Here is a 13,204-nt window from a genome sequence, read left to right on the forward strand (position 1 = left end):
TTGGTAGCTGCTTCCTGTAGTGGCTAACTCCATTACACCACAGTGTTTTCTTTTTGCTTTTTCAGTTCCTTAATACCTAGTTAGAAAGTTTTTACATACAATTATCCCTGTTACATATAACTAAGTGATTTCTGTTTTCAGAACCAAAAACAAGGCCGCTTGGGGTTAAAGGAAATAGCTGAGGGTCCTCTCTCTGCAAGTAAGTGTGTTTAGCTCCAACCAGAATGCGCTGGGAGCAGGAAAAGGGAAAACCATAAAACAGAATAATCTGGAGTCATCACAATAGACTGTTTTGGACCAACTGACCCACCAGTTTATTTCTCACAGGGATGATGCTACATGAATATCAGTCAGAGAAATACATTCATCATTATTGTTAATGGTTACTGTTAACAATTATTAGTAGTTAACATTGATTGCACAGTAAAAATATACCAAGCATAATGCTGATCATTATACATATGTTGCTTCATTTAATCCTCAGAACAATCTTATGATGCAGAAATTAATTTCTTGCTCACATCGTGGATGAAACAACATATTTTGTAGTATTAAATAACTTGCCCAAGTTTGCACCACTAGTAAAAAGAGAAAAAAAAATTAACCACAAATTCAAGCAGAGTGTAATTTATGAGAGATTACTGTGGATAAAATTGTTAACACTTTGTAAGCTATTTATATTGTCCAGCCTCTCCATTCTGTTTTCCTTTCATGAGAATCTATTTTCACAGGGAACTCCTGACTCTATCCACTAGTGGCAAATGCTTATATCTTTCTTAGCCAAGTGTGAGAAATGGAAAATAAACTAATAAGAGCACAGATTGCTTAGACAGTTAGCAACACAACAATACTGATCTTTTGTGTACTTATAAGCCAAACAGGTTTTATATAAGACAAACAAATTATTTTGGGAATTGTTCAGGGTTAGCTTTTTTGTGTAGTGGAGAGCCATCTGAAAGCTTCAAGCTCTGTAACTATTTGGCTGATTAAGGCTCTTGCTCTGTGGCAGGTAAGGATAGATTTATCTATCATCTCTATCTCTATCTATCTATCTATCTATCTATCTATCTATTTATCTATCTATTTATCTATCATCTAGCTAATGATTTTTATTGAGTCATTTTAAGCAGAAATTCTTAAAAAAATTTTTTTTGACATTTATTCATTTTTGAGAGACACAGAGAGACAAAACATGAGTGGGGGAGGGGCAGAGAGAGGGAGACACAATCTGAAGCAGGCTCCAGGATTTGAGATATTAGCACAGAGCCCGATGTAGGGCTCGAACCCACGGACTGCGAGATCATGACCTGAACTGAAGTAGGATGCTTAACCGACTGAGCCACCCAGGTGCCCCTAAGCAGAAATTCTTTAAATGTAGAAGGATGCCACAAGATTGAAAACATTCGAGAGATTACAATTCTAAAAAAGTTCTATACTGACAGATTAAAACACAATGTACGTTAATTGAAAACTTTATTCATAGCAATTAGGAAATTGTTCTACATCCTGAAAAAAAGCTGTATTAGAAGATGTCTATAGCATTGTCAAAAACTAAAATTTTCAAATGGTATGCAGACTATTGAAATGTTATCTTTCCTTAATAGTGAATGGGGTTTTTTAATACTGCCAGAACTTCAGGTCATTTTTAGGACAAGTTATTATAAACTATTTAGTATTTAATATAAAATACTATATTTTATAGAAATTATAAAGATCCTTTGAGAAAATTATCATTTAAGATTCATATTTTGTCATAAAGGCATCACTAGTGAAATAACTTGCTTAACTAAGCAGTTGAACATAGTGGTTATGAAGGTATGATTGTGGATCCTATTTCCCTTTAGGTAAGGCTGTCTCCTTTTATTTAACTCTGAATTGTTCTCCTTCTGTTTTGCATATTCACACAGTCATTTATTGAATCTAAAGGAATAGTTTATGATTGTAGTTTTGTCATGAATTTACTCTATGATCTTGGGAAAACCAAAGTCTCTCTAAACAAAGGAGATGAATTAATACAAATTGGGTATCCACTATGCTTGAGCCTTAATGATAGTGCCCGAGGATACAATAATAAGAAAAACTGGGCATCTTTTCTGCCTTCATGGAGGAAGAGAGGCAGACATAAATCAAATACTGTCACCACAAAGAAACGCAACAGTAAAAACCAGAAGTGCTGTGAAGGAACAATACTGGGCACTGAGAGAGGCCCACAGAGGAACCTAATTTAGTCTGAGAGTGGTGTTCATGCTGAGATCTGAGGATGAAGTCAGGTTAACTAGATGGCAGAGGGAGGTATGAGGAGAAGGAGCAGCACAGAGGAAGGTGTTGGGGTGGGAGGGTCCATGGTGTTCTTGTGGAACTGAAAAAGGAGCCGTGTGGCTAGAGCAAAAAGAACAAGGCGCTCCCAAGGAATGGTGAAATTTCTTCCCTATTTAAAATGTCCATTACAAACTCTTATTCTAAATGCAAAACTATTTTGCATTTTTATACCTTGGCATTTTTTGTTATTTTGTTTGACTAGAAATTACAATTAACAGCATAAAAGATATTTACCTCGTTTGTGTGTGTGTGTGTGGTCTAACGACCTATGTACAGTCGGCCCTTGCTCTGTGTATCTCTGAATTTCCATGACCAATATTTAGTTAAATAACACCAGTCTCCACATAGCACAAATCAAATTTCAGTTACCACAATATGCTAACTGTGAGTAATTTCATACAGTCTGAACTTTGCTGCTAGTTTTTCAATCCACAAATCGCTGTAAATAACAGATGTGCATCACGATCAGTGATCAGTTACATCACTTCATTCAAAGTCCGTCTGGTTGTGGTGCATCTGTTATTCAGTTCACACACAGACAGTAACCGTGTAGTTGTATCGTCTCCTTGTTGCCCGTGACAAACCCATGTGGCACTTGACAAAAACGGACACTCCAAAGAGGAAATTGGTCAACAAAGATGAAAGTGCAGCCAAGAACAGAGGAAGGATAGCACTGGAAATGAAATAAAATTAGGTGTAATGGAGAAGTCGAGGAGGAATAGCTGAGTGAGGATTGCTGACGCTCTTCTATTGGAGAGACTCTAGATATCGAGCCTGGGGACCTTATTAAAGCAAACATATTGACATAAATGAGGAAAATTGTTGTCAAGTGGTAAAAAGGGATGAGGATGCCCCAGAAGAAGTGACACTCGCAAAAGAACTACACACTGAAGAACTCTCAGAGATGCTTCACAATACTGATATACTGCTGACGTTGGTCCAGCCTGAGAAAAGAATATGACAACTCACCAAGGCACAAGAGGTATGCTAGTTCCGTGCTGTAAGTTGTACGAGAAAGCAAGCACGGTTCAAACTACTTTTGACAGGTCTTTTTTACAAAGAAGTAAAACACGTTAATTCTCATTTTTTACTGTTTTAAATTATAGTGCACTTAAAGCTATTTTACTGTGTTTCCCTATTATTTATAACCAACAGTAGGAGAGTCTGTAATGTTTTTACATTTTTAGACCTCATGGAAAATTCTGTTTTTTCCACTGATTATTAACATCACTTGGTATGGTTTCCTTTATGGTCCAACACTACCATGCAGAGCAAGAACTGTCTGGTATTTAATTGAATCTAACCAATACAGCATTGCAATGTGTCAGATGAAAGCAGATGTATTTTGGAAGGTTGGAGTCATTTTCTGAGTTTACCAAACTCTCAGTCTTGAAGAATTCTAAGTCAACAAAAGAACCGGAAAACAGTATTGGTTAATTAAATTTTTTGGAATATTATTCAAATATTCAATAACTGAATTTTAGGCTTAAGAACCTCTGAAGTCCTAAAAGTCCAAAATGCACTAGGCTTCAGTAAGCACAATGAAAATAGGAAAATCTGCCTATATTATACTTTTTGGGACTTCAAAGAATTTTCTTTATTTCAAATATCAGTCAAGAATATCTAGGAATGAAATGCGCAAAACTGTTAAAAGATCATTTAAACCAAGAGGAAACAAGAATGAAAAATTTACATACCGATTGTAGAAATCTTCTCTGTAGTAATCATAGTCAAAGACATAACCACTAAGGAGGGAAACAAAAAATTAGTTGACACTTGCTCAACCACACTCATTCTGGCATAAAGTTATGAGGTTATTACTAGAAATTTGTTACTTTTTAAATACTTAGTTCTCAATGTAATTATGTTTCCAAAGGGTTTTACAAGACAATGTCCAATTGGATACAGTGCCATGTCAAATTATTGTATGTCTGGCAATACAAAGACTAACAATGGTATGCATGGTTTGGGATGGAAGATGAGAGCACGTAGCAAAACAAAATTTGTTAATATTTGTAATTAAATATGAATGAAGGCCTTTTTCCAGACCAGATACAACATAGTTATCATTTTCTTCCTAAGGTATGTACAAAAGAGGCTAAACAATGAAAGGCTTAATGACTCACTGACTATAAGAATGCTAAGTAGAAATGTCGTTTTTTAGAAATTTAGCATTTTTCATCCTATTTTTATTTAAAAAATTTTTAATTTCTTATTTTTTTTGAGAGAGGACAAGTATGCATAGGGGAAGGGCTGAGGGAGAGGGGGAGAGAGAATTGTAAGCAGGCTCCATTCCCAGCCCTGAGCCTGATGGGGGCTCCACGGGACCTCCACAATGACAACGATGTGGGTTCCATGCAGGGTTCAAGGTGAGGCTAGACTTGGGGCTCAATCTCATGACCATGAGATAATGGCCTGAGCTGAAACCAAGAGTAGAACGCTAAACTGACAAGCCACCCATGTGCCCTTTTATTTTCACTCTAAAAACCTATGATTCAATCTACAGAGAAAAAAATCCACCTTGGCTGAATCTTGCCAACAATACCTTAATATTTTAGAATACTTAAGTAGCAATAAGTATATTTCAGTGAAAAGATTAAGTTTCTTAAAGGAATACATCATAAAACTGCTCTAATCTACTTATATAAGTGTTGGAATTTACAAAGCCCTTTATATGCATTATTTTCTTTAATTTTAGTACTCAGAACAACTCGGTTGGATACTGTAACTAGAAGAAGCTAAGGTGCAAGGGACCTAAGTGACTTGCTCAAATTCTTTTTGCTAGTGAGTGATGGAGCTGAGACTGGAGAAGGCTCCTGAATCCATGTCTGAAGCATTTTTCCATCTCACTGTACAACCCTCCCCCACCTGCAAGAAATTTAAACTCATGATGAATGAAGTATCTATACTATAAGGGAATGATAATTTTTAACATTTATTTATTAAATTTTTATTGGCATGAAACATACATAACAAAATTTACCATTCTGACCATTTTAAGTATACGATTCAGTGACATTAAGTACATTCACAATGTTGTTTAAAGATCACACAATCCATTTCCAGGAATTTTTCATTATCCCCAAAAGAAATTCTGTACCCATTGAGCATCCTGTCGCTCCCCATCGCCCAGTCCCCTCAACCTCTGGTAACCTCATCCTACTTTCTGTCTCTGAATTTGCCTCTTTTAAGTACCTCATATAAGTGGAATCATACAATATCTGTCCTTCTTAGCCTGTTTTTTTCAGTTAGCATATTATTTTCAAGGTTTATCCCTATTGTACCACACATGAGAATTTCAATCATTTTTTTTTAAGTTTATTTATTTATGTTGAGAGAGACAGACAGACAGCACAAGCAGGAGTGGGGCAAAGAGAGAGGGAGATAGAGGATCTGAAGTGGGGTCGGTGCTGAGAGCAGAGAGTCCGATGCAAGACTCGAACTCATGAACCGCGAGATCATGACCTGAGCCAAAGTCAGACACTTGACTGAGCTGCCCAGGCACAAGAATTTCATTCCTTTTTATCACTGAATAATATAATACTGTGTGTACACACACACACATCACTTTTTGTTTACTCATCTGTTGATAGACATTTGAGGGGTTTCCACCTCTTGGCTGTTGTGAATAGGGTAGTATGAACACTTTGTGCAAGCATTTGTTAGAGTCCCTACTTTCATCCCTTTGGGATATATATAACTAGACTGGAATTGTTGGATCATAAAGTAATTTTATGTTTAACTTTCTGAGGAGCTACCATGAGACAGGCAAGTAATTTTATATTCCCCAGTTGATCCATTTAACAATCCTTTATTTTGTAACTATTTTTTTTTAATCAGGAAAATTGAAAGAACGTATTAAGAAGCACTTGTTATTCCTGGTTTTAGAGATAAAGGTGTTTATATCTTTTTACACTCATTGCATAGCGGGGAAAAGCTGGATATAGCATACCAGGCCTATTAGAGTTAGTTCTGCCTCTAACACTGTCTAATGGAACATGGTGAGTTTGAACTCAAGTTCTGAAACGCAAAGTGCAGATGTACTCTCAGTGAGTGTCTGGATGGAGGGCGATGGTCAGGCCAATGCTGCTGCATTGTTATGCAAAACAAGGAGGTCGTGGAGACTATTGTCTAAAGAGAAAAATAGCCACTTTCGTCTGACAGTCACAGATTGTTAAGGTAGTAGTGCTTTATGCTTCAGTTTGTTTTGCTGATTTTGCTGGTGTAGACACAACTATGATGTTAAGAGATTTTAAAGACCACCTATTGGCTACCACCAATCCCTACCGTGTAAAGTTCACCTCAAAACCTTTCTGATACAGCAGTGCATATGCCTCTTTCACTGCAATTTACTCGCTTCTGTGGAAACAAGGCATATGATGACGCTGGATCCAAACACGTGTCTGGAAGTCTCAAAGTTTAAAGTTATGCTACTTCGACTCACATTTGTCATGAGTAACCATCATATTTTCTTATGTTTATTTTTAAGAATATCTTGGTAGATCTGTAGTACTTACTCATCTTGTAACTGGAAGTTTGTATTCTTTGATTAATATCTTTCCATATCCTCTACCCACCCCCAACCCCCCAGTCTCTGGTAACCACCATTCTACTCTGTTTCTATGAGTTAGGCTTTTTCAGATTCCACATGTAAGTAGTATTACACACTATCCTTCTATGCCTGATTTATGTCACTTTGCATAATGCCCTCAAGGCCCATCCACGTTGTCTTCAAATGGCAGGATTTCCTTCTTTCTTATTGTTGAACACACACACACACACACACACACACACACACTACACCTTCTTTATTCATTTTTCTGTTGACGGACACATAAGAACTAACTAGTAATTGGGTGCCTGGGTGGCTCAGTCGTTAAGTATCTGACTTCAGTTCACGTTATGATTTCATGGTTCGTAAGTTCAAGTCCCACATCAGGTGAGCTCAATCCCCGCCTCAGATGAGCTTAAGCCCCACTTTGGGTAAAAAAAAAAATCCGTGAGCCCTGCTTCGGGCGAGCCCTTCTTCTCAGTCTCTCTCCCTCTCTCTCTCTCTCTCTCTCTCTCTCTGCCCCTCAGTCACTTGCGCCCTATCTCTCTCTCTCTCTCTCAAAAAAAAAAAAGGAGCTAGTAATTGTGTGATGTGATGGAGAAGTTGGCTAATGCTTGGTGGTAATCATTTTGCAATATATTAAGTGTATCCAATCAACACATTGTGTATACCTTAAACTTGCACAACATTATATGTCAATTATATTTCAATAAAGCTGGGAAAAAAGGAATATGCTGGTAGAATACAAATGTATGCATAAAAGCATTTGTGTTTATATAACACAAATGTGTTTATATATTGTGTTTATATAACACAAATGAGGTTCCCAACAGCCAAAGCACAGAAAAAAAGATTATCATTTTAAGAGACTTATCTAGATTTTGTTTAGAAACACAGCATCTGGAGAAGAAAACATATTACTTATTGAAGCCTTATTCTTTGTATTTTAACATACATAATGTTATTTAATCTTAACAACAATCTATAAGATGTAGAGTATTATTCCAGTTTTACAGGACGCTGAGGTCTAGAGAATATATATATATATATATATATATATATTTTTTTTTTTAAATATGAAATTTATTGTCAAATTGGTTTACATACAACACCCAGTGCTCATCCCAACAGGTGCCCTCCTCAGTACCCCTCACCCACCCTCCCCTCCCACCCATCCCCCATCAACCCTCAGTTTGTTCTCCGTTTTTAAGAGTCTCTTATGGTTTGGCTCCCTCCCTCTCTAACCTTGTTTGTTTCCTTCCCTACCCCATGGTCTTCTGTTAAGTTTCTCAGGATCCACATAGGAATGAAAACATATGGCATCTGTCTTTCTCTGTATGACTTATTTCACTTAGCATCACACTCTCCAGTTCCATCCACGTTGCTACAAAAGGCCATATTTCATAGAGAATATTAAATACCCTAGATAACACAAGTCAAGTATTCTAGTAAAGCATATTCATTCATGTGCTCATTTATCAAAATTTGATTAAGGACATGTGTGTCAGGAACTGTACTTGGCACTTAGGTTTAGAAGCAAACGGGTCACCTGCGTGGCTCAGTCAGTTAAGCGTCCGACTTCAGCTCAGGTCATGATGTCATGGTTCATGAGTTCAAGCCCTGCATCGGGCTCTGTGCTGACAGCTCAGATTTTAGAGCCTGTTTTAGATTCTGTGTCTCCCTCTCTCTCTGCTTCTCTCCCTCTCTCTCAAAAATAAAAAATAAACATTTAAAAAAAGAGAAGCAAGGTAGGAGCCTAACTTTGGTAAGCGCCAATTAGCAATCACAGATGACTTTATGATATTGATCCATCTCCCTTCTATTGCCACTAGCTCACCCTGCATCTCACAAACTCCCCTGCATCGTGTTTCAGCAGAACTGAGTTCAACCTCTGTCCTCTAGAGAGCCCTGAATACAGTCTTTCTGTGCCTGTCTAATTTGTGTGTTGCATTTTTTTTCTTTGATAGTGGTGGAGACAGATAAAGAAAACCATTTTACATTGGAAATACTCGGAAGTAAATGAATGGGATAGAGAAAGACAGAAGGGGAGAACTATTTAAAGAGATGAATCAAGCCTGGCCTCTCTGAGGGGGTGACATACAACTGGAGGCTTGAAGGATGAGAAAGGTCCTATGAAGAGCCAGAAGAGAAAAGGGACAGAGGGAACAGAAGGCACAAAAGGTACAGGTCAGGAAAAACCCTGATGGACTCAATGAAGCCAGAGGGTCAGTCCAGGGCTACTGTTATTACTCAGACAAGAACAGACAGTGTCCTCAGCAACACTGCAGCAGAAAACAGGGAGAGGGGTCAACAGGTTCAGGACACGTTTTGGAGGCAGACTCAAGTGGATTTCTCACTGAGTCAGTGTCAGAAACTGGGCAGACTCTGTTATCCTTTCTCAACCTGGGAAAGATTGGGAGGAAGAGGTTCTAGAGGAAAATCTTGAATTCAGTTTTGGACAAGATAGCATTTGGATGCTTCTGATTCAATCAAGAAACACGTTCATGGGTGATTGATGAGTCTTACTGAGGTGAACCCCAAAGAGAGGGCTTGCTGGGAAAGTGAGTCCAGGAGTTTTGAGCATGCTGATGGCAATAAGGCCATTAAAAAGGTGAGATCTTCAGGAGTGAGCATAGAGAGAGAGGAAATGGAGGTCGGTCTTGGGGATCGTAGAATTGTAGAGGTCAGGGAAGAGGAGTAAAAGCAAAATAGTTTGGTCAGATGTTGACAGGAGACAGAGTTTGAAACTATGAAAGCTCTGAGTCTGGGCCCCGGCTTGCCACTGACTTTGTATGACATTTGTGCTAGTTTGCTAGGGTGGCCATAACAAAACACCACACACTAGGAGGCTTAAAGAACAAAAATTTATTTTCTCACAATTCTGGGGGTTAGGAATTCAAGGTCAAGGTGTAAACAGGTTTGATTTCTTCTGAGGCCCCTTTAAAAAAATTTTTTTTACGTTTGTTTATTTTTGAAAGAGAGAGACAGAGAGACAGAGCATGAGTGGGGGGTGGGGGAGAGCAAGGAGAGACAGACTCCGAAGCAGGCTCTAGGCTCTGAGCTATCAGCACAGAGCCCGACATGGGGCTCAAACTCACGGACCAGGAGATCATGACCTGAGCTGAAGTTGGACACTTAACTGACTGAGACACCCAGGCACCCCAAGACCACTTTTTTTTTAAAGTTTATGTATTTTGAGAGAGAGAGAGAGAGAGTGAGTGTGAACTGGGGAGGGTCAGAGAGAAAAGGAGAGAGATGGGGGTAGGAGGGGCAGAAAGAAAGGGAGGAGAGAATGCTAAGAATGCTCCCCACACTGCCAGTGCAGGGCCCAATTCATGAATCTTGACATCATGACCTGAGCTGAGATCAAGAATTGGAAGCTTAATCTGAGCCACCGAAGCTCCTCATGAGGCCACTTTCTTTACTTGGCAGATGGCTACCTTCTTGTCTCTGCATGTGGTCGTCCCTCTGTCTGTGTTGTCTGAGTCCTAATTTCTTCTTCTTATAAGAATACCTGTCATATTGGATTAAGGTCCACCAATATGACCTCCTTTTAACTTTATCACTTCTTTAAAGACTACCTCCCAATATAGTCACATTTTGAGGGACTATGGATTAGGGTTTCAACAGGTGAATTTTGGGGGAATGAATTAGCTCATAGCAACATTGAACAATCTATTTAATCTTTGCAAACTGCAACTGCAAGATGGAGTAGCACAGTTTCTAGTGACAATTTTTAATCATTTTTCATAGAGCTGATATTTAAACCCAGGTTTATCTGTATCGGAAGTTGGTGATTTTTCTTATTGTGTCATGTTGCATTAGATATTTGTTAACTTAATAAACTTAATAATGGTAATGCTTTAGCATATATAACTATTTATCTTCAGATGTTCAAGAGAGCACTTTAAAGATTTATGAACATGATGATGAGAACACTTAAAGATATACAAATTCATCTTAATTTTTATATATGTCTCCTCTCTCTTTTTAAACTCCCCAAGTGCCAACTATGACATATGGACCAATTAATAGATATGCTATTAATGGGGATGACAATGATGATTCCACTCATGTGTCTCATACCATTAGGAAATACTTCAATAATTTAACAGCCTTCTGGAAGTTTAAAAATGCATGGGAAAAAAGAAATCATTTTTATTTTTCTTAGCTGCTGCTTAAATTATCTTGTCCAATCTGCTTATTTTTTGTTCATTCCTGACTGCTAAGACATATTTGCAAGAACAAGTGGTAGCTGAGCATCCTGACTGTTTGATTTCCAAGTCCCACCGTCTGCCATCAGGAACTCAATTTTACCTGTCAAAGTTCAAAATGAAATGAAATGCACAAACAGACCCGTCTTGGTAATCATGACAAGCCTGTTTTTGTCTTAATGGTTTGGGCTTTTAGCAGAAATGTCATGGCTGTAGTCGGTTCAGGTCATAGGCTGCAAAATGAAGCTGGCTTTCCAAGGAAGAAAAAGAGATGCAAAGAGGTGAAAAGAGATAACCACAGGGCAAGTCTGATTTGTGACAATTATGCTTCCCCAGTTTTCCTGCCACTAGCTCCTTATATTTTCTTTTCCCTTCCCCAGCTTTGTCTCTCTTAAAAATCCCTTCCTTTTCTTTCTGTGTGAAACTCTATTTGAAATTAGTTGTCAAAAAATGGCATTTCCAGAAGTCATGTTTAGGTTTTTAAGGTGTTTTATGTATTCTAGGATTTTATTGCCGGGAAAGACTTGTCTTTCAAGTTAAAAAAAGATAGTCTTTCCTTTCCTCATAAATGGTTACGTTCATGAGATAATTTTCTTTTCTCTTCCTTTTCCCTTTTTTTTCTGTTTTTTGTTTGTTTGTTTTTGTTTTTAAAGGTAGAAATTTTGCAACTTGCATTGTAGTAGCTTTGTATGACAATCTGGTTCTTAGTCCACTGAAAACAAAATGGTCACAAATTACATGTTTTAGGCAGTTTCTAAGAAGGAACTAAGTCCAGGAAGTGTCAAGGCTTCTGTTGTTTAAAGGCGTGGTCACTGGCAAGGGGTAGGTACTTGACTTTTAAAAAAGTGAAACAACAGTTTTGAATGTTTCACACAAATAAATAGTGCATTTTTTAAAATTTTTAAATCTGGTACACTTCTATGACTTTTATCCTACTTTTCAATGTGTACCTTTGTTCTACCTGCTCAGATTCCCTCAAAACTTAATGAGAAACTGGAATTAGTAATTGTTTAGAGTTGCACACTCACAATCTTTATTTTATTACTGAAGATTAAATGACACCAAATAGCTTCCCTGAAATTTAATTTAAACTTTTTCATTTATAGAAGAAGAAATCACAACTCATTAGGATTTGCAATATATGAGATCAATTTTATCTAATCCCTTTAAATTCATAAAACCAGCTTCCTCTGACTAGACTAATACACAAAAGTATTTCTTTTTATTTTCCATTGCAAAACTTCATTAAAATATAATCTGAAGAAAATGAATAAACTTCCTAGCACAAGGAGGGAGCTTTTTAATGGTTTCATTACAGACATCCTGCCAATAGTAACTACTACTGGAACCTTCTCAATTGCTATATCTGGCTTCCCAAATTAAATGGAATAATCAATTGCTGAGTATTTTAAGTCAGGCACGATATTGGGAGTTGTGAATAAGAATATCTGCAGAACATGGCTTCTAACTTCAAGGAATGTCAATCTAAGTGTAAGGGATTAGACAAATATACATATGAATATAATTTAAGCAGAATTTGAAAAAAATGCCAAAATAGAGATTAAAACTTCTATGAAGCTTATAGACAGAAGAAATAGGATGTGGTTGGTGGGACACAGATATCAAGCAAGGCTTTAGAAAAAGATGGCATTTGAATTGGTCTTTGTAAAGGTTAGGAATTTGACAAGTGAATGTTCAAAAGGAGGCCATTCCAGAAGGTCAAGAATTGGTGGTAGGAAAACATGGAATAAGTTTGTAAAACAGTGTGTTTTTTTATTACTCTATGTCATCAGCACAACTTTTCTTCAGAGTACCTGTGGAAGTCATCAATGCAGAGGTCATGATGTAGGCTAACTGACTGAATTTCCGGAGCATACTTCTCCATGGTTAAGATTGTTGGTATAAGTATCCTCAGAGGTACCTATAGGATCCTATTTCTAACTTGTCATCAAATCTGGTGTAGGTTTCCAAATGCCAGAGAATATACAGTTGAACAGATTTATAAACTTTGTCAAGATAATATGTATGTGGCCAAAAATCTGTCTATATTCTTTTAGGGAATACACAAAAATTTAATTTTACTTTGGAGTGTGTGTGTGTGTGTGTGTGTGTGTGTAAT

General features: G+C 37.4%; 1 protein-coding gene across 9 annotated transcripts in view; it reads right to left on the reverse strand.

Annotated features, from left to right (window-relative positions):
• Positions 1-13,204, reverse strand: part of RALYL (RALY RNA binding protein like) — a 704,475-nt gene that overhangs the window by 93,612 nt on the left and 597,659 nt on the right. For all 9 annotated transcript variants that reach the window (XM_027064307.2, XM_015080486.3, XM_027064306.2 and 6 more), the window contains one exon: positions 4,017-4,064. In XM_027064307.2, the coding sequence (XP_026920108.1) occupies positions 4,017-4,064 (48 nt within the window). The remainder of the gene's footprint in view (positions 1-4,016; positions 4,065-13,204) is intronic.

This window comes from Acinonyx jubatus, chromosome F2 (genome assembly GCF_027475565.1).
Source record: "Acinonyx jubatus isolate Ajub_Pintada_27869175 chromosome F2, VMU_Ajub_asm_v1.0, whole genome shotgun sequence".
Taxonomy (NCBI): Eukaryota; Metazoa; Chordata; class Mammalia; order Carnivora; family Felidae; genus Acinonyx; species Acinonyx jubatus.